The following is a 22,246-nucleotide window of genomic DNA, read 5'->3' as shown; positions in this document are numbered from 1 at the left end:
CGAGATCTGTCAGTTGCCTGCTAACGGGGTTAGCAGAGATGTTAGCTGAGGCTCAGTATTGTTGTATCGCCCGATTCTCCTGAATTCAGCCGCAAAGCGTCGATACCGTTTTAAAACCTGCATCCGAGAGACGCGGTAGAAGAGACAACGATGTAGTCGTTTGCTCTTCTTTCTTATTATCCCGATTCATTGTTTGTGTGTGTGGTTTTTTTAATGTTTGTCATTATTTTTTGTTTTCATCGCCGCACCCATAGATAAATCAAACCATATTCATTTTCTTGCAGCTAGCTAACGTGTCCTAGGAACCGCGTACCGCTATTTTAATAACAGAAGCGTTGCGAAAAAGCGTCGCCGTTAGCTCAAAATTTCTAATAGGACTGAGCATTTTTCATATTTGTGGAGTTTTTGCTAATGCCCACTACCATATCGCATCTTCACCATACGTTAGCCTCGTGTGTAGTTCACCAGTTACCGCACGATAGACATCATGACAGGTGAGAAGATACGCACCATGAGAAAGGACCACAAGAAACCGAACAAAAATGACGAGATAATGGACACGTACGATGAGACCTCCAACGGGACTATCTCTAACGGCACCGGTAAGCATTTCAAGTCCAACAAGGCTTTCCAGAAGTCAATCAAAACCTCGGCACAACAACAGCAGCAGCTCAATGCCAACAACATCAACGGTAACTCATCAGTTGTCAGCGACAACAACAAGAACCCAATAATCCTGACCAGTGACGACTTGGAGTTCCCTGTGCATGAATGCGTGTTTAAGGGAGATGTGCGTAGGCTCTCCTCTCTCATCAGGACCCACAGCATCTCCCAGAAGGATGTGCATGGTAAGCTTTCTGCTGTCATGTTTCCATTTCCATTTACAGTGTTTGTGCTAGAGGCTGATATTTACTTGATGTGTTTATTTTTTTAATTCCAGGAAACACACCTCTTCACTTGGCTGTCATGTTGGGCCACAAAGGTAATGCTGAACCATAGAGTAGTAAAATGAAATAACCTCATTTTAAAATTGTTATTATTATTATTGCCTTGCACTGGATTAAACAAAATTACCAAGAGCACTCTGAAAAAGTAATTTTCCAGTATCTGCTTAAGCCCAGGAAATTTGACTAAATCTGCCGTGCTCTCCGTGGCCTAACATGGCTTTATTAAAAGAGTATTTTGAATCCTCATTAAAAGCCCCCTTTGAACGCAGCAGTTCCCTATTCCTGTGTTGGAATAGCCCACATACCCTTTGTGCGCATAACCGTGTCTTATCTGACCTCTGCAGAGCAGCGATAACATAATCTTGGTATGACACATTAGTTAGGCTCAGAGAAATCCACATATATCAGTAATTGCATACAAAGAAGCCAATTTATGGGCATAGAGACACAATTTCATTTATGTGTCAATTATAACACAAATTTGACTCAAAGCTCTTTGTAGTCTGTGTACCACGCAAAGTCCTCTAGTCCTGAAACCTTAATTTGATACAGATTAAACTGAACTATTAGAAAAGAATTTGTTTCTTGCCCTGGCGACCATGCAATTAGTGGACAACTCGCTCTACCACCTGAGCCACAGCTGCCCCGTACCTACTTCACTGTTTAACAAAGTGGCTGTCTGATGCCTAGTTTGGCATGCCATCAAATGAAGACAGAACAGCTGCCTCAACTTAATCCAGATGCAGACAGCTGTTTCACAGTCTGCCATTATTTCCTTGCTAGAGCCAAATCTGCCAAGTATAACTGTAGGAATGAGTAAAGTCAAGAGTCTTCATGCACTCCTGTCATTTGAGTAACTGAAGACCAAGTGTACTACTTTTAGTTTTTATGGCAACTCCGCCGACATGCAGGAAATGTTTAGCGTAAGCATGTGTCTGTCTCTAATGTGGCCAGCATTACCATCTGTTTGCTTCTCTCCTGCTCTCTCTGCGCCCATGCACTGTGTCTTTATAGAAATTACTCTAAATTGAAGCTGCTCTGATGTACACTTTGTTATTTCAGTTGTCAAACAGTGACACAAACACAGCCTAATATCAACCACATGTCGCTTTCGAGCCATTTTTGAACCTGCTGCTCTCTGCTGTTAAAACCCTGACATTGTAATGGATGAGATTACATTCACATAAGTTAAAGGCAATGGTTGTGGTGTGATTTCAGCACCCACAGCTCTAAACATGTTGTCAGGCCAGCTCACCGATTAAAGCAAACTGTTTTGGTTTTTTTTGGGAGAGGATCCTTAAAGAGAAGCACTTTAGTCAGGAAGTCCACAGAGTGCTGCAGCAGTATACAGCATGAGAAACATTATTGTGGGTAAACCCGTTTTACCAACCCTTCAAATCATGGTCCTGTAAATGAGCGCAATTTGAGCATGTGCAGAACACTATATAGTGGCCTTTTGCAAATATTAAAATTGTTTCTAATAACAATGCATGTAGTGATAGTGCAGCAGTAACAGAACTGTAGAACTAATCACATTTGTCACTCATTGTTTGGTTGTTTTCTTCTCTTTTTCCTCCTTTTCAGAGTGCGCTCTCCTCCTGTTGGCCCATAATGCACCTGTAAAGATAAAAAATGCACAGGGATGGAGTCCTCTAGCAGAAGCCATCAGCTACGGCGACAGGCAAATGAGTAAGCCTAAAACTACTCTGAATAGCTGTAGACTGACTTGAGCTTTTCATATTTGGATCTGTTTGTTGCAATCTCAGTGTCACACCTGCAATCATACACACTCCCTGTTTTGACAGTTAGGCTGAGTTCTGCCTATCTGAGGGTTATATAGATATACAATGTGTTCTTTAGACAGTATTTGTGGGTTATTCAGTCATATCGGTAATTGGGAAGGTGTTCTGTATGAATGTTCATATTGTAGTGGTGTTACTGAACATCAGCTTGATAGCTGCAGTGTTTTGGTTGGATTTTCTTTCCCCACATGCTTTGCACTGGCATCAGGAATCAAATGAGTTACTCTGATTATAGATGAAATCTTAAGTTTCAGAGAACATGTCTACATTAAATGAGGGTTAGATCAGTGTTTCTTTTTTTTTTTTGACAAATAAAACTTGTGTAATAAGGCTGAAGATGTAGAATTTCTAGCAAATTGTCTCCTCCAGTATTGTCGTAAGGTAATGAGATAAGTGTTAGTATTCAAAGGATCATTTGTTAGTCATGTAAGTGTTTAACCACAACAAGTGCTGTCTGGCCATCCCATCTAAAAAGCTATGGTGGGGATTTTCTCTGAGCACTCACCATCCAGATGGGCTGGAACGCTGCCTTAGCAATGGCTTAGTGTTAGCCCCAAGCTTAAAGCTTGCCACTGCCCTGCTTAACGATGCTACCGCTTTTAGGTTCGACATCTAGTGAAATAGGTCAAATGACATGTAAAAGGTCCCAGCTAATGCTTTGGAGATATATTCGCTCCTCTGTCCTTGTAGGTTTTGGGTTAAGTTAGTGCGATTTGTTCAAGCTAAAGTAACATATAAATTGTCTGCTAAAAGGGCTGAATAGTAAATAATTTATTTTAGTTTCTGTAGCTGTGCTGAGCTGCACATTTTTAGTTCTTGCTTTTGGCTCTATAGATGATACGAGTGAGCTATGAGCATCATTTTCTTACACAGCCTGCGACAAAGCGTTTGAGGCCTGGTAGTTTGAATAATGACCCTCAGCCTTGTTAGTATGCGTCTCGGCTCTCTGTGCTTGCTGTGGCAGGCTGTCTTGGGACTGGGACCGGGAGCTTTGCTTTTGAGAAGGTCACATCACTCACAAGGGTGAAGGGGTGGCAGAGGGGCAGAGAGGGGGCCGGGTGCATTTAAACCATGCATAGAAATTCATAATCCAGTGACAAAGGATATTTAGATTTAAATCTTTGGCTAAATTACAGCCGGTGCACAGCTGGTGTTAAAGAGAGACAGAGAGCAAGGAATAATAATGGGGTTTGCCAAATGTCAAGTGTCTATTTGTGTGTGTTATAGCTTGTCACAAAGCACTGCAGTCTTGTCATTGGTCATCAGCTTTCACTTTTACACATGTGCCCATCGTGTCAGCAGCTCGCTATCTGGACGTGCGATTATGAACTACCCGAGTGCAGCAGCGTGTGCCTCGTCAGCACTTCTCTCCTCGGTCACGTCTATTTTCTGCCTAATATTTCCCCTGGCTGAAATAACCAAGGATACGTGTGAGATATGCTGAGATATAATTTTTTTTCTTCTTTTTTTTTTTGTGGTTCATTCTGGTATCATTGAGAGGACGCTGGTCAGTTTGTGAGAGGAAGTCGTGCACTTCACGAGCCAACGGGTTACATCAGCCGATCCAAACACGGCTGTGGTGTCTGCACAGTTATATAAATTATATAAAGCTGGGTGGGATTCAGTGTTTTTGTGTTATGTAATAATCTATGAAAATCACACAATTTTAACTGACGCGTTGTGGCAATCAGTGTGTCGGGGTTTGGGTGACAGAGTTCAGTCCTGTGGACTGGTTGTGAAATATGCATATCCTGGCACTCATATCTCCCTCAGCGCGAAAGGTCATCTGAAAATGCTGGAAGAGAGGGTGACCACCATAAAATATTTGTGGCTTGTGCCAATACTCATGCTTTAGGGGTTTAAAAATGTATTAATAACATGCACTCAGCAGCTCCTGTTAAAATGCACAGTTGTGACTTTAGATCGGGGTCAAACATAAGGCCAGGTGGCCAGAATCGGCCTGGCAAAGACTCCAGTCTGGCCCACTGGCAGGCTGAAAATGTGAAGGAGGGCATACATTTTGGGGACCTTTAACTTTATTTTTATATGTTTTACAGTCTTGGTAAAGATAGCCTTATGACCATTCATGCAAACCAGAGGAATTAAGTAATAGCTGAACAATGAAATCATTTAGAAAAACTGAGACATGCTGTTAAAATTGCCACTGCTTTTTCTTATATTAAGATATTTCAGGGGTTTAATGTGTAGCTAAACATCTTTACGCTGACAGAAAGGACAGTTTCGCCTGCCCGGCCCACTTAAGATCACAGAGGCCTGTATGTGGCACACAATGTAAAAAATGAGTTTGAAAGTCATACCACATTTTTATAATACACATCCATTATGATCCATCCCTGTTGTCTCCCCCCAGTCACAGCAATACTGCGGAAACTAAAGCAGCAGTCGAGGGAGAGTGTGGAGGACAAGAGGCCAAAATTACTCAAAGCTCTCAGAGAGGTGAGACTCATTTAAACACTGTGATGACAAACTCAGGTTTTCCACTGACATCGTTAAACCTTTAGTCCCATAAAGTTTGAAAAACCTTCTCTGTATTGATTTGGTTAAATGTCTGCTGATTACCCGTGAGCATGCAATATCAAGTGATGATGCACGTATAATCTGAACTTTCTGTTATGTTGTGCGTTGACCTTTTGATGTGTTTGAATGCTTTGGTGCAGCTCGGTGACTTTTATCTGGAGCTGCACTGGGACTTTCAGAGCTGGGGTGAGTTTTAACTTTCACACAAATGTGAAATTTTCTGCAACATATTCTCACACACAGCTACAGCGTGTAATAGTTTGAGGCTGCTCTTGATTTTTAAATCCTTTGAAAATTTCCGGAGCTGTAACCTCACCCAAAACCCTCCATTAAGTGCGAACACAGCAGGAAGTCACTATTGAATAAATGCACGTCTCATCTGTTGTAGTGCCTTTATTGTCCCGGATGCTGCCATCCGATGCCTGTAAAATCTACAAGCAGGGCATCAATATCAGGTAAGATATAAATACTAGCTAAAGTCTGCCCCCATCTACACCACTGTGTGTTTAATGTAGCATGGTTCCTATTGAGGTCGAGAACTTCTTTTAGCTCTGAAAAGTAGGACGTAACTATCTTCACACACTCTTCCTCCTCTCTCTTGATTTAGACTTGACACCACTCTCATAGACTTCACCGATATGAAATGTCAGCGCGGCGATCTTAGCTTCATTTTCAACGGCGATGCCGCACCGTCCCAGTCCTTTGTGGTTCTGGACAATGAAGCAAAAGTGTACCAAAGAATACACCACGAGGTAACTGGGGGGGCATAAGGAGACCTCTGTTTCACATCATGTTATCAGAAAGATGTGAAAGAAATGAACAGCAAGAAGTTGACTCAGTGTTTTTGCCCCAAGGAGTCAGAGATGGAGACAGAAGAGGAGGTGGATATTCTGATGAGCAGCGACGTCTACTCTGCAACCCTTTCTACCAAGTCCATCACTTTCTCCCGTAGTCAGATCGGCTGGCTCTTCAGAGAGGATAAAACAGTAAGGCTTATTTCACAGTATGGTTAAAGCAAAAGCCAGAGGGGCCGATGGCGCGATATGGCAGCCTCGCTTCTGTCAGTCTGCCCCAGGGCAGCTGTGGCTACAACTGTAGCTTGCCTCCACCAGTGTATGAATGTGAGAGTGAATGAATAGTGGTATTGTAAAGCGCTTTGGGTGCCTTGAAAAGCGCTATATAAATCCAATCCATTAAAAGAAATGGGACAACATTAGGAGGAAGAAGGGGGGAAAAAACATATTAAAGGAACTTTGGGGTTTTTAAGCACCGGGACCTTTCCCATTTTACAAAAACAGTTGCCTCGAGGCGTTTTATAGTGTAAGGTTAAAAATCCTACAGTATTCTGGAGAAAACTGAGCAACCACATTACAACAGTGGGAAATAAACATACTTAGCCCTTAGGTTTTACCTCATGACCCCTTGAAGGCATCACAAGCCTCACTTTGATCCTCCATACAGCCTGTGCAGCACATCCCAAGTTTGAAATTTTGTTTTTACTGCTGTTGCATTGGAAGTATGGCACCATCTGTTTGTTTCCTGTACAGGAGAGAGTTGGAAACTTCCTGGCTGACTTCTATGCAGTGAACGGTCTGGTGCTGGAGTCAAGGAAACGGCGGGAGCACCTAAGTGAAGAAGACATCCTGAGGAACAAAGCCATCATGGAGAGCTTAAGTAAAGGAGGCAGCATCAGTGAGCAGAGTTTTGAGGTGAGAAGGAAAGAATTCAGGGCCGTGGCTTCATCCGCCAGCGGTGAATGGTGCTAACACTGACGGATGTTTTTCTGCCCTCCAGCCCGTGAGAAGGCAGTCCCTCACAGCTCCAGCACCCAATACAATTTCATGGGAGGAGTACATAACCGCGGAGCACGGAAAGTAAGCACCTTGTGTTTTCTACGATGTCATCAGTCCTCACTGTAATTAGGAATTTATTCAGGGCAGGTAGAAGAAAATATGTATAACTGCTGAGTGTGAAATAACATCTTTTTGTGTTCGTCTGTGCCTCTTCTCACCTTCAGGCCACCTCATCTTGGCAGAGAGCTTGTTTGTAAGGAAAGCAAGAAGAACTTCAAAGCTACTGTAGCCATGAGCCAGGATTTCCCTCTAGGCATTGAGTCGTAAGTACATCCCTTGCTCCTTAGATCTATTTGCGAAGCTTTCTGTGCAGATTGAGCCTGGGTGGATACACTTGGGATACTAGAAAAGGGTAGTGCAGAGATGAGATGAATCACATCAGATAATTGGGCCAGGTAGACAAAAGGGCTTCAACTGGTTGTGGGAGAGAGCCACTGATGAGAAGATTACAAAATTCAAACACTCCCCCACCTTCACCACCCTCACCAAAAATGTTCTTTTGCTCAGCTTGGCCACCATGGGAACCCGGCACGGTTTGTTTGAAGTTAAAATTTCTTATTCGCTTCTTTTCATGCCTTACTGTATGCACCTGTAACCTTGGAGCTGCAAGGCTTTCGTGTGTCGAGACTTGTTCTCAGAGTCGGGCCAAATGATGGGCCTGGCTGATAAGAGTTTTTCAGTTTTAAATCTTTTTTTTTTTTTATATATATATATATTTTAAACCTTGTTTTTTTCCAAGAGTTGATAATAAATTTTGGAAAAGATTTTTCCCCAAAAAATATTTTATCTGACTTGGTTATGTCAGTGTAGGTTCTTCTTTTTAGTCTGTGAAACTTTCACGTCTCATTCAAGAGGCTTAATTAGCTCTAAAGCCACTGATGGGAGGCTCCCAGGTATTTAACAGGTGTTGGGGTTTGTCCTGAGGATTGCTGTCCCTCTACTAATCATGCAAGTGTTCAGATGAGCCAAGGTGTGAATCCTTGATAAACTGTTTTGTATGTGTCAGGAAATTCTTCAGGAACTCTTTGGAATCATCTTAATCCCAAAGATACTTTATTGTCTTTGGGATGTAATGAACAAAACCATCCTTTCAGTGCATTGCATGTTTGTGCATCAGAAAGTTGGCTTTTAATTCCATCATCAATCAACTACATGTTTCATGTCTAAGAAGCACTGGTTTCAGTGTTATTGCTGCACGTTCCCAGCTCCCCCCCCCTTCTGTTCTGGTTTTGTTTGCGGTCACAAGTAGTCTTTTGGCGACTGTGTACGAAAGAACTAATAAAAAAAGATCCAGCACTTTAAAAGATCATTTCACGTTGCCCTCATTTGGGATTCAGGCGGGATGTGGCTCGGGTTTAAATATTACGGGAACTTAGTAAAGGCAATAAATTGCTTTATCTTGTCTACTGAATGAACCTTAATGGAGACAGCAATAAAAACCTCTCTTTATCAGAGCTAATGTTTTTTTAATGTAATTTTTCCCCTTTGCATATTTTTCTTTGTAATGTTTAATATGCTATGTTTAGTATTTGATCGTTTTCGGTTTTAATGTCATAATGACCCAAAATAGACAGTGCTCTAGTTGTTGATGATAAATAATATAATTTGTACGATAAACCTTTTGCACTTCTTGCATCATTTCCAGCCTTGGTGCTGGTAGTTCCCCAGCCCGCTTACCTTTCACTCTAAACTGCATGTGTGTGTGATTTGTGTGATTGATGAAATAAAACACTGGACTATTTTCTTGTGAATCGGTTTGGGGGTTCACAGAAACTGATTTATTATCATCACGGGCAGCCATCAGTGTCACTCCAGTGTTTTAGGTTTAACTTTTACATGAAAGGCAGTTTTAGTCATGAAAGAGAAAAGACCTGGACGGCTAACTTGTAGCTACCGCCACACATGGAAGTGAGGTAAAGTTGATATGTGCATGAATGAATGAAGGGGTAAATAAAATGGGAGCGTTTACTACCTGTTAAATTGTGTTATATTATCGTGCGTTTGTCCTAAAAATGAGTTAGTATGCACAAATAACTTCCTGAGTCTGGAAATCTAACATTCCTTAGACTTCAGCACAAAAAAGTACTTCACAGAAATTAAAGCCAGGCCGATGTAGAATTTTTAAGGCTGATAGTTTGTAATAAAAAAATCCGATATATAGGACGATATTTTTTTTATATTTCTTTCAGACATTAAACACAAAGCATTCTATTATTTTTATTTATTTATTTATTTTTTATTAGTCCTTACTAAGATAAAATGACAAGATAAGAAGATTATTGCGACAAGTCATGGATTTCTCGTCTTGCCAACAGGGAAGTTGCAGAAGGCCCTCTAGTGGAGAAACTATGAAACATCAACACTCATAGCATGCTTAAAGGTTATTTCTCCCGCCTTCCCTTTACTTTTTAAATGCCGATCACGGCATATCGGCAGATAGCCGGTATCAACTATCCTCTTGTTATTTATGTGTTATATGAAACTATATAATATATGGAAATTGTTAACCTGAAATATAAAGTCCATAAATATATAAGATCTTTAAATTTTTGTGTTCATTTTACAGGATTACCTTTCTTGTTCATACTGGCATCACTTTGTTGTTTTTAAATTTATTTAAGTGATCTAGTTTCAGCTCGGGTGTAATCAAAGGGTCATTTAGAGCTAATGCTGATGCTGGAATAGTTTCATTTAGACAAAGCAAGTGAATATTTCTTTTAAAGGGGAAATGTTCTTTCCTTAGAATGCCGCTTAGGAGCGCGACGCAAAGACTGCAACTTTGAAATGACGAAGAAATCTTGTATCAGCAGGCGAAGTTATTACAGCAAACCAGGCAAAATCTGCCTTTCATATGACATCGTGATCAAATGTGAATCTGTCTGTTATGAATAATAAATTCAGAGGATCACCACTTAGAATGACTTGAAAGTGTGTGTGTGTGTGTGTGTGTGTGTGTGTGTGTGTGTGTGTGTGTGCTGAAGGTCGAGTGGAGAAAGTGGCTGAACCTCTACCAAGATTTGCAATTCAGTCAAAATCTCGAATTGCATTGAATCCGTTTTAATTTTTTATTTATTTTTGTAAGAATTTGTGAGGTTCTGATTTACTCTCTTCTGCTTCCAGATTACTGAATGTGTTGGAGGTCATAGCTCCGTTCAAGCACTTCAACAAACTCAGAGAGTTTGTCCAGATGAAACTTCCGCCTGGTTTTCCTGTCAAACTCGGTATGTGAAGCGACCTGTCGTTGCATTCCTGTGAGTAGATGAGTTTCAGGAGCAGGATCACCAATAACCTTTTTTTGCGTGTGTTTCCTGCCTCACAGACATCCCCGTCTTCCCCACTATCACAGCGACCGTCACCTTTCAGGAATTCCGTTACGACGAATTCGAAGAGTCCATTTTCTTCATCCCCGCCGATTACAAAGAAGATCCCAGTCGTTTCCCAGACCTCTGATCTGTAAATGGGGATATGGCCAGCAAGTTTGGGAGTGCAGACAAAAAAAGGAATATTGTGTTGTTTTATTCTGTATTTATTAGCTGTGAAAAGGAAGGGGCGGGTGGGGGCCGGTCTTAGTGATCAGTTGCTCTGTTGGCTGATGGATCCAAAGCAAATCAATGCAAGCAGGTGTTAGAGCGCCACCTCACATGTAGATGCTTCGGGAGCCGTTTTTGTGAAATCGATGATAGCTTTCATTGTACTCGCTGTTCAACAGAGCAGTTAAACCCACTGCTCCATGCTGCTGTTCTCTACTCTGAAAGCTGTCAGACTTCATCGTCACTATTTAAATATTTCCCCTCATCTTCAAGGACAGAGAACTGACTTCCCATTCTTGAAAGTGCACTGACACCCTCGTCTGTAAATAATTCACGTCTGTACTTCACAACAAAAAGAATAGCAGATATAGCTATATCCTCAAACTGTGCTTAATATTCATTTATATATTATCTATAATATATAGAGAGAGATGGACTCAAATGAGTAACACTGTGTAGCAATACATTTCCGGTACTTAAGAATGTTTTTAACCAGCTGGGATAAGGTTTAGCATTAAAGAAGACCTCCATTGTTACAGTACGATATCCGAGCCTTTTCCCTGCGCAGGGACGCAGTCTCCTGCATCTTCAGGTTAGCTCATGTTACCTCTCGGCTGTCTCTCCATGTCTGTCGTGATCGTATGTGCTCAGTGTGTGAGTGAGTAACTGTACTGTACCAGGGGTTGTTGTGTGTACGTTTGTGAATGGGAGAACCCAGGTGAGATATCAGGTAAACTGTTCTTAGTTTAACACTGCACTGATAAGAAGTATATTTAAGGCATGCTCTGGCTGTGTTGGCCTCCTGGATCACATGCTTCTTTAAAGGTATATTCTCTGTTCTACTACCTGCTGGCTGGCTGGTACTTAAGGAGAAACTGGAAATTAGAACACTGACTCTTAGAAAATGTTTTAGTGCTTATAAATTCTCCTTGATTGTTGTCTGCATATGATTATCTTTTTATATATATATCTATATGTATACATATATAAATGCAAGTAGAGGGAACTAAGCTGTGAAGTTGATCGTTGCTGGATCTCTCAACTCTCCAGATAAGACATTATCTGATCCATTGAGCTGTCTGGCTTCAGCTAATATGTACTGCAACCATACCTACTTCACTTCCCTTTAAATAAAGCACCAGCATCATCTTTCAACTGACTGCGTGTTTGTAATAAAAATTTTATGAGGCTTCCAGAGGGGTGGACAAATATTTTGATATATTGGGGATTCTTATCGCTTCAGTGGGTATTTTAGGTCAAATCTGGCGATGCTTCAAGACAATATTGTAGTCTGTTTATTAAAGAGGTGAGGCTAAGAAGGGAGAGCTGGTTTTATCCCAAGATACTAAAGATTATAAAATTTCCCCTGATTTATCGTCAGTGTGTGAAGACGCAATAAACTAGCAGAGCACTGTCCGTTTGGCTTCAGTGTTTAGTGCAGACATTGGAAAATAAAACTCGTCATTTTATCTGAAAAATATTTAATTTCTCAGAGCCTGGGCTTCTTTTCACTTTAATATGAAAGATTTAATATATTCAACATCCTAAATGTCTAGAAACCTATGCCAGATTAGTCCAAGTTAGGGTTTTAGACACAAGTCCCAGAGACCAGAATTAGCCCAGCAAAGACTCCATTCTGGCCGAGCTTAAGAAAATGTGAAGGTATGCTTAGATTTTCAACTTTTACCTGTCTTATCATCGGTTTTACCACTTTTCCTGTTGATCAAGCCACGACACCGAAGTACACAAGCATTTTCTGTGAATTCATGAAAACCATATGTTCTAAATTTATAATTACACAACTTTATTTAAATGGTCCTGCCCACTTCACATCAAAGTGGGCTATATGTGGCCCACATGTAAAATGATCTAACTGAACTGGAAAATTTATGTTTAGAAATCCTCCATCAGCATTAGTTTTATGCCAATAAAGACTTTATGTAGTATTGCTGCACTGGACCTACGTGATGCCAAAGGTTAGCATTACTAATTTAGGAGCATCTGCCTTTGACTAGTTTGAAGGCAAAATTGTCTCTGTGATCAAACAGCTGAACCATGTCTGTGATTTAAGTGTTTTTAAACCAGATGTGAGGATTTTCATATCTGTATCATTAGCCCCCCCAACCTGAGGTGGAAGTTATAAATTTTCACAGTCTTAGCTCTTTAAATAAGCTTTAATATATAAAAGAAATCCTTGATAAAACAATCAGTACTCTCAGATAACAAGAAGCTAAGCTAAGAAGCTTGCATTTTTGGTGAAGACAAGAGACCCGTGCATCACACCACCCCACACAACAGAAATGAAAAAGGTTCATATGTAAAGACAAATAAAAAAAGAAATCTGGTAACACAAGCTAAAGAAACGCAAAGCAAGCCTACTTCCAGTTGTAATCTATTACATCTGTAGCAGCAAAGAGCAGAAAGACCACTTACAGTAAATGTGACAAACCGAGAAAAATGTCAGGGCAGACGATTTTTAGCATCAAACATTTGCAAAAGGGCACGCTTCCCTCCTGTGACAGAAACTGATACATTTCAAACAATTCACATTTTCAGATTCAGCCCAGTAGGAAGGGGGGAAAGATGTAGCTTTTTCACAACCAACATGGAGGGAGAATGTGGGAAAGGACGGGACGGACGAGTCAGTCGCTGACGTCCATGTCCTCTTCGTGGCGATCATCGGCACCGTTAACTTTGGCCTGCTTCGCGGAACGTGCTGTGCCATTACCTTCTACCGACCGAGGAGACAAAGCAGAATCGTCCGAGTCCTTCCTGTCGCCTCGCTCCTTCTCGCTGTCGTATCCTTGCTCTTCCTCATCGTAGTCTCTGGTGATCTGGGAAAAGAAGCCGATGCATGAGACACCTCGAAAAAAAAAGTAAAAAAGTACAAACTCCCTCCGACTGGCTAACATTAGAAGAGTGATGCTCACAGGGTCCAAAACCACAACACACCAACCTTAACATCTTTCTCTGCATCTGATTTCCGGTCACGTTCCCTTTCTTTGTCTTTACTCTTCTTTTTCTTGCTGCTGGAGCGCTCCCGTTCTTCACGGCCGCGCTCTTTATCGCTCCTACGGTCCCGGTCCCTTTCCTTCTCCCTCTTCTTCTCTTTTTTGTGTCTGAACAGGATGGAAAGTGAAAAGTCCAGAATAAGATTAGTAATGGATATATGTTTACTTCTCCTTTAAAAAAAAAAAAAATACACATTCAGTGCAGCCAGAAGGTATTAAACACATCAGACAACCTTCGAGGAGATGGAGACGGGGAATTTTTCCTTTTAGGAGACTTCTTAGGAGAACGGCTGGCGCTGCGACTTTTCCTGCGTCTCCTGCAAACAGAACAAAATAATTTAAGTTTTGCACATACGCAGGATATTAGAAGCAGCTGAAATAAATACATTTGACTGAAAACCAAAAATCTAGTATTTCATTAATAACTGTCATATGCATTAAATCTTATTTCCTGTTAAAGCATTAGCAGCTTTATCGTGATTAGGGAAGTACTATACTTAAAAACGTACGTTTAACTATTCTGTTCCTGTTGATTTTGTACTTTGGTAAATCTGACCATAGAACAGTCATTAAATTCTCTTAATATTAAAAGGTCTTTACCAGAATAGAATTCAAGCACTTGTCAGCTGAAGACCTTGGCTGTACTCACCGGCTCACACTGCGTGACCTCCTTGCTGTGCTGTAGCTTTTGGGTGGTGTTTTGGATTTCCTTCTCCCTGCATCTTCTTTCTTTCGCTCTCTGTAGATAAAAAGAAAACATGCATATAGATTTAGATCTCAGGTTTCCCAGCTGCAGACCTCAGAGTACAGGTTCGAGGACAGGTTTTTACACAGTTAGCACACCTGGATCTGCTGGGAGATCTCCTCCCTCTGTCTCTAGAGTGGGTGTGTCTCTTGCGCGGGCTTTTGGAGCGTCTTCTGCTTCTCGATCTGGATCTGCGCCTCGACCTGCTTCTGGTTCGCCTGAAACCATTCATTCACAACATTTAACTTTGCTGTTCATGTGAAAACAAACAATACAAAGTTTCCTCATCTCAGCTCTGCAGATGATAAGTTTTAGTAAATCACCTGTGTCTTGAATGCGATCGGGACCTCCTCCTTCTGGATCTGGACCTGGACCGAGAGCGCTTCTTCTTTGTCTCCTTATCTGCACGTCAGGAAAATGAAATACAGGTCAAGTTCCAGTACTCTGTGTTTTATCCTTTAAGACCTACCATAGAACCAAGTCCGCCAGAGTTATCTTTATATTTTTACATGCTGTAGTGCCATTTTTGAGAGCATTTCAAGTTGCTATACATCAATACAACCGTTATAGCCCAAATTTTAATGAGATGTAAGCATTAAGTCTATAATAACTACATAAATTGCAAAAAAGTGCAATAAACTACAAAAAATTGAAAATTGTTTTTTTGAGTGTCTTCATAGTTTTATTTTTGAGATACACCAATTTTTATATACTGCTGGAAAAACAAAAATAAATATTATAATGCAAATTTGCAAAGAAAACAGCACGTGCATCAAAATAAACCATTTCCAGCAGTGCAATTTGAGTTCTAAGCATCCCAGAAACTATTCAGAAAAGCATGAAGTCAAACATGACTTTTAAAAACACCAGTATAGGCATATAAGGCCCCGAAGGTAAAAAACAAAAAAGAGGAAATGGTAAAAAAAAAGAAAAAAAAAAAAAGATGCCACTTCCGGTTTCAGCCAGGTAATGGCGGACATACGATAGTTCGCGCTGACGTCTATTCCAACGTAGGAAGTGTTATGAACAGCTGATCGAATTGGCAAAGCGTGTTTCTGGAATATTATGTTTTTGTTGCTGCAAGTGCTTTTTATGCTGTTTTTTGCAAAACTATATGTGGAAGGAAACCGTAATCTAGGACGAGCTGATAGCATAAGAAGTACGTACAACTCCTCCGGTTTCATGTGCAAAAAAAATTATTGCTAGCTTACGTGGTTCCGGTTCTACAGGGATTTAAGAATAGTTACGCAAAACGGAGCGTGCCTGCTCCGTCCGGTTTTAAAGGGTTAACAAACGTTTTTTCTTAACACTGAAAACAAAAGCAAAAACAAACTATTTGCAAACATGAAAACCTGCCAAGGAAATCATCTGAGGAAGTAAGCTGACCTAATAAGTGTTTGTAATGACAGCAGTGCAGACAATCCAGACACTGTTTTATACCGCAAAGCCAACATCCTAGCAACAAGAGCTTCTGAACTTTAATGTACTCACGTCCGGGTTCGATAGCAGCAGAAATGAGCGACTGGGCCTCTCTGACTCTCTTCATTGCCTCTTCGATTTCTTTATTAGCTGCGTCAGCCTTCAGCCCAGCATTCAGGTTTATTCCAGCCGCCAGGGGATTCAGTCTAAACAAATAAATATTAATTAGTTGACTCATTACTACAAAACACCAAACAACTGCTTCTTTCCTGTGCCTCAGTTGTTCTACAGTGCCTGGGAAAAATAACAAAAAAAAAAAAAACAAACCCTAATGCACAGCATTCAAAGAAGAATCTTTAAAGAGACTTACTTTGGATCCGTCATCAATTTCAACAGCTGATCAGCAGCCTGTGTGGAAACGGGAGGATAAAGACTGTCAGTTCAAAACATTCAACATCAACTTCGTTCACTGCCATTTCAGAAAACCTCTCACCTGGGGATTCATACCAGCTCCGGGGAATCCAAACGCTGCCATTGCGTCTATATTGGGTGCACCAAAGGGGTTCGCAAGCTGGAATAAACAAATTTATGTCAGGCCAAGAATATCCAGATACGAACACCTAACAAGTGTTTATGTAATTATATTGGTGCTATCTGATACACTGGGCTAAAAATCACTGTTTATGTGCAGGAGACTAATTTCTCTCATTAGTAAATGGCCAGCGAGGCATGTAAAGATGTGATGTAAGCAGACACGCTGTACATTAACCGATGCTGATATACGCTTTCGACTTGAAATGACAGAAACATGGCAGAGCCGAAGGAGTAACTGATGGATATGCGAGTGGATGAAGGAAAACCATAGACAGGATACTACTTGGTCACAACTTGGCAAGAGACCTGTAACTCGGCAACATGACTGACTGCTTCAAACCATTTATACTAAAAGGATGTGAATGAGCACAATACAATTTTGCATTACCACAATCCTACAAATAACCAAAAAAACAGAAATACAACACAGGGAGAAAAAACAGATTTAAAGAACTATACAAACTACCAGATGGACTTTGAAATGATCCAACTTTAAAACAAAAATAAACAAAAGCCAGTTTATCTGTGAGTCGTATTTTTATGTTATCTTACACTCTGCTTCTGTATGTCTTTAAATGCATAATTACTTTTTCAAAAAAAGGCTTCAAGTTACATTTTGTCATGTCAGAGCAAAAATGTTAAGACTTTTGGTTATGTCACCATGTAACATCCAACACAGTTAAACAGTGAGGTCTTACAGGTGGATTGGGGATGGGATTAGGCATCGGAAGAAGGCCTCCCCCTGGCAGAATTCCTGCAACAGCATTTGCTGGCGCCAGCAGTGACAAAGCTTTAGCCTCATCTGGAATAGATCCTACAGGGATAAAGAAAAAGGCATTAGGAGAGAAGAAAGGTTTCTCACACTCTCACACACACACACACACACACACACACACACACTACAGAGAAGACATTTTGGAGAAGAAGAAAAAAAAAGAAAAGTGTTCACATTTCTTCACATGTTTACCTCATACATCAGAGAAGAGTTCCCTTAATTCAACATAATCATTGCAGTGACTTAACTATTGCTGGAATAAATCACACTACTCCAATGAACACTGCCAAGAATAGATCACCTGAATGTGTTTTTTAAGTCATGAACCAAACGTTAGCAAGCACAGCTGCTTCTCCAGTTCGGTGTGCCCTCAATTTTCATTTTTGACGTTTACTGAAACAAGCGATTCACGTTGGCGGCTTCGCTACTAAAAGCACACAGAGAAAAATTGAGATACACACACAACAGAGAGAATTTTAGGGATTCGGCAAGAACACTATGCAAACCATCAGCGTCTACTCACCACAAACACATTTCAGAGAATTAAGTAGTTTATATGCTAAATGGCAATAACAAAATTCAGGCTAGATGCTGCCTGCATCATTATCTCAGTATCCTTACCTGTCACTGCATCAATTAACCAAACCTGGACAGAGGATGGTGGGCTGTTTATTTTAAAATGCAAAATACCTCCAATTTTATCTTTTAAATAGCTCATCATCATCATCATCTCCTCACACTTAATCCATTCACAAAGAGACATCACCTAAATACAGACACACAACACTTAAACACAAGAGCACACTGGAGAGAGAAAATGCTGCAGGAGACAAAACGGTTGGATGGTATTTTCAGCAGGGCCTGGTATACAGGACTGGCTGAGCCAGGAAAAAGAACTGTAAAACACAACAACAAAAGAAAACCACTGTTAAAGAGGATACTGGACCAACACTACGTCATGTCGGTCGCCTATCTCAGAGGATTTATACCAGAGAGTTTTAGTTCCATGTATTTATTAAATCACTGACTAGTTTTCCCTTTGTCAAGTCTGAAATTACATTGTGAGGTTAAAAAAATGTTTTAAATCTACTCTGTGCAGAGTAGGCTACTTTGGCATTAGTGTGTTTCTGTATTAACTAAAAAATAACCCAGACCCCTGACATATACAATTATTGCACCAGAGCCAAATAACTGGTGTCACTCCCAAGTTGATGTTTTTTAAAGCCATTTTAAAAAAGGATGAGGCTGGAAATATTCTTGTTACTGTCCACAAATCTAGTGAATACCATCTCATGCCTGATTTAGACTTCTGTGGGGCTACAACACAACCTACACAAGTGGTTGCGTTACCAGCATTTATGCTAGTGCTGTAGCATTATGTGTAAATTACTGTGTAATCATGTCCCCGTGTTTTACATGCAGTCCCAGCTGATATAAAAGTGTAAAATTCGGGGATCTTTTCCCCCTCCTGGGTCTCTGTTCTTTGTTTAGGTCATTATTAAATCACATGCAAACATATTTTCCCTCCAACTTCTGAAATGCACAGGAGGAATCGGCGGTGCTGAACAGACCAACTGCCGTACTTGCGGCTGTATTTCATTATGTTATCATAACATCATGTGATAGCATAGATTTCCGACACAGATTTCCAGCTGATCAGGTGTAAAACTTTCAGAAATATATTGTCTGACTTCTATAGAAGGCGAAGTGGTTTCTTTAAAAACATACAGTAAACGTAAAGTACTGTGGTGTTATTCAAACAACTGTCCATCTGCTGGGGACTACTTCCAGCTGTTGTTTAAAATCTGTTTGCGTATGCTAGTGAGCTTTTAAAAGAGCATGATGGTGCCTGAGGCACCGACTCTAAATAAACTGCATCAGCTGCAATTACCCTAATGAACAAACAAGCATTTACTAGTCTGTGGACTTGAATGGCCTCTGTGTTTTCATGGGATTTGTTGACATTAAAAAGTGATGAATACAGGCAGCCTTATCTGCAAAGGAACCGTTTCTTAACCATAAAACACTTGACCAAGCAGCCCTCAAAAGTGTCGTTAAATAGTGCAGAATTTGCACAGTTTCAGGTTATGCCCTAGAAATCTGAACTTTATTCTCAAAACCACCTGGGAAAGACAATTTAGACAGAAGGAAAGAAAAAGATAAGGCAGAGAAAGAAAAAAAAGGAGACAAAATGAGAAGAGAGAGAGAGTGGTGGGGCTTGTATGCTTGCTGGCCTTTGCAAATGTCTACAATTCCCTGTTGGCAGGCAGAGGACCACTTTCAGCCATCAACGAGGGGGCTGCTTTTGCCTTCTTCACTACAAAAATTACACACACACACATACACACACACACACATACACACACAAATAACAGAGAGAAGTTTAACAGGGGGTAGTCCAATATATGGTGAGAATAAAAATGCATTTGGTTAAGCATTTCAAGTACATCACTTCTGAACTTTGACGTGCCTGTGGTGCCCACAGATGTCCGTGTCCTGGTGTGTAAAGCAGAGTTTGGTACACTGAACTTTCTGAGCGCAGAGCACATTACTGTTTTAGTCAGAGACAAACACCTCACTATATCCCGAACAACTTAACTCCAGGTAACAAAGATCTGTTTAAGGGCTGTTGTGCTAAAACAGATGTGCAATGCGCTAAAACAGTTCACCACAAATCTGACAGCAGAAGTCTGCTTTAAACACACGAGCCATGGGAGGAGAATGGCAATACCACTTTCATTCAAAATTATCTTACAAAGCTCATATAAGCATGCCAGGGTGAATTCACAGGAGACGGGAAAAACCAACAACAACCTTTTTACAGTCTTGCACCATCACAATTCATTCAACAATGAGCTTTTATACAAACCTTCAGCAAACGGGACCACTATCAGCGCTCTGTCCACAAACACCGTGTTAGTCAGATGCTGAGACACACCAACAGACTCTGGCTCCTGGAACTTCACAAAGCACACCCGGGATGTCACCGGCATCGGCGAATCACTATAGAAGTGGTAAAGAAGAATGATGTGAATAAACTGCAATAAAAAACATTTTTACAAAATCTAAACATTGCTTTCTTCAGCCTCTTTTGACATCCCGATGTAACACTGAAAATGCAAGGAGCAGCAATAGCAAAGGTAGAGGAGTATAAATGCCTGGTATCAACCGTCCAAATCAACGGTTCACAAGTGAGGTGGAGAAAAGATTGGAGCAGGGTGGAGTGGATCGAGACAAATGTCAGGGTGATTTGTGACAGAAGGATGGTGGCGAGTGTGAAAGAAAGAGTACATAAAACTGTAGCGAGACCTGCTATGATGTATGGTTTAAATACAGTGGCACTGACAAATAGACAGGAGGCTGACGCTAAGATGTTAAGACTTTGACTTTGAGTGAGCAGGATGGACAAAATCAGAAATGAGTACATCAGAGGGACAGCACATGGAAAAAAGGATTAGATGATTTGGACACATCCAGAGGAGGGACAGTGGATATATTAGACAAAGGATGTTGAATATGGGGTTAACAGGCAGGAAGAAAATTGGGAAACCAGAGAGGGGGTTCATGGATGTAGTGAAGGAGGACATGCAGAGGATTGGTGTGACAGAGGAGGATGCTAGGGATAGGGTGAGATTGAGGCAGATGGTCAGCTGTGGATCCCTAAAGGGAGCAGCTGGAGAAAAATGTTCTGACAACCTGATGTGGTCCAGTGGCACCCACATGCTGTGTTAGTCACTTAAGTGTGGATTTGACACACAACAAATATATGCAGACAGAGTTTAAAGCAGATTTATAACATACACTTTAAACAGAAATAAATACAAGTACCCAGGCCCTGACTGTATACTTTAGAAGAAAATTTACTGTGGACTGTTGGAAAGACTCAATTATAATAAAAACGACTGGGGAAAGGAGGGGTAGAGTTATCCTAACCCTAACAAAACATCGGAGAGACCGTTAAAGTTAATACAACTAATTTTTCCCTTCCTCACAAGCTCGACTTGGGCGTGTTTATATTAATTATTAATCACTTTTGCTGCATTTCCTCTCATTGATAAAAAGAGACTTTACATACTTTGAAAAACAAGACACTACGGTAACATTAAGAACCAAATAAACACCGAGGGGGACATATTAAGCCTAAATACACGTTTTTATCCCTGTTTAGGAAATAAGCAGACTATCAAAGACATAAATAGGATTAACGCGTGGTTCATGAGGCCAGACAAAGACATTATAAAAGACTGCGGGCCAGGTCACTGGTTAGCATGGACCTACGCGTGCATGCTAACCAGTCTACCGAGTCTACTAGGAAACACGACCAAACAGCCTGTGACTACACTATTAAAGCCGCTAATAAGCCCACAGACAATTATTTAACTTACTCTGGCGGAAATAACTTCAGCTCTTCGATGGTTCCCAGAAAACCGAACAGTGTCCTCATCTGCTCCGACGTTGTGCTCGGCGACACGTTCGTCACCTGCACCACCTTCGTTGTGTAGCTCATTTTCCCGACTTAAAACCTTTGTAACACAACCGCCAACTGCTAGTATTAAACCACACTACCGTCTATCCGCTGGTTACAAAACCAATTTTGGGTTTGTTTGGTAATTTTTTTCTGGGTATGCGCTAACTAGCGACTACAGCAAACTGTAGCGTTTCGCCGCCATCTTGGGTAATTATGGATTGAAATGCGCATGCGTGTAGCGAAACTGGCGGTTTTAAAGTAAATTATTAAAACAGCACATCATCAAGTCTGGAGGCTACTTTACCTTCATGGAATAAATCGACCGTCCTTTAAAGAAGCGTACTACAAGGTTTGTACTATGTAGAAATACTTTTGACCTGCAATTAATTACCAGCAGAGGGCGCCCTTTATTTTCATTTTTACATACAAGACGTGGCCAAAGCGCCTCATTCAGTATTGATGAGAAGTTTTGGGGAAACTACTTAAGCATAGCTTTTCAACCAACCAACATGAATTAATCCAGTCTGGTCAACTAAAGCTATTTAGAAAAAGCCATCCCTTTAT

General features: G+C 40.8%; 2 protein-coding genes across 2 annotated transcripts; one reads left to right on the top strand and one right to left on the bottom strand.

The window, feature by feature from the left end:
* Positions 1 to 41: 41 nt before the first annotated feature.
* Positions 42 to 11,825, top strand: LOC146648037 (ankyrin repeat domain-containing protein 13C-like). Its single transcript, XM_085388047.1, has 13 exons — positions 42 to 848; positions 941 to 982; positions 2,532 to 2,636; positions 5,121 to 5,206; positions 5,428 to 5,473; positions 5,676 to 5,742; positions 5,895 to 6,039; positions 6,142 to 6,273; positions 6,835 to 6,996; positions 7,082 to 7,161; positions 7,305 to 7,403; positions 10,261 to 10,361; positions 10,460 to 11,825. The coding sequence occupies exons 1-13, from the start codon at positions 488 to 490 to the stop codon at positions 10,588 to 10,590; spliced, it is 1,557 nt and encodes a 518-aa protein (XP_085244173.1). The 5' UTR covers positions 42 to 487; the 3' UTR covers positions 10,591 to 11,825.
* Positions 11,826 to 12,825: 1,000 nt separating this feature from the next.
* On the bottom strand, positions 12,826 to 21,905 carry LOC146648036 (uncharacterized). The gene is made up of 12 exons (XM_085388048.1): positions 21,600 to 21,905; positions 20,084 to 20,217; positions 17,138 to 17,253; positions 16,339 to 16,416; positions 16,216 to 16,253; positions 15,918 to 16,051; positions 14,750 to 14,828; positions 14,525 to 14,644; positions 14,331 to 14,420; positions 13,915 to 13,998; positions 13,627 to 13,789; positions 12,826 to 13,504 (listed from the first exon to the last, which is right to left on the bottom strand). The coding sequence occupies exons 1-12, from the start codon at positions 21,719 to 21,721 to the stop codon at positions 13,313 to 13,315; spliced, it is 1,350 nt and encodes a 449-aa protein (XP_085244174.1). The 5' UTR covers positions 21,722 to 21,905; the 3' UTR covers positions 12,826 to 13,312.
* Between the last annotated feature and the right edge of the window lie 341 nt (positions 21,906 to 22,246).

The sequence above is a fragment of the Rhamphochromis longiceps genome, linkage group LG18 (assembly GCF_057381845.1).
Source record: "Rhamphochromis longiceps isolate RC_006_pf linkage group LG18, R_longiceps_female_GT1.1, whole genome shotgun sequence".
Classification (NCBI taxonomy): Eukaryota; Metazoa; Chordata; class Actinopteri; order Cichliformes; family Cichlidae; genus Rhamphochromis; species Rhamphochromis longiceps.
Note: the sequence above shows the minus strand (reverse complement) of the source record. Positions and strands in the feature narration are given on the sequence as shown.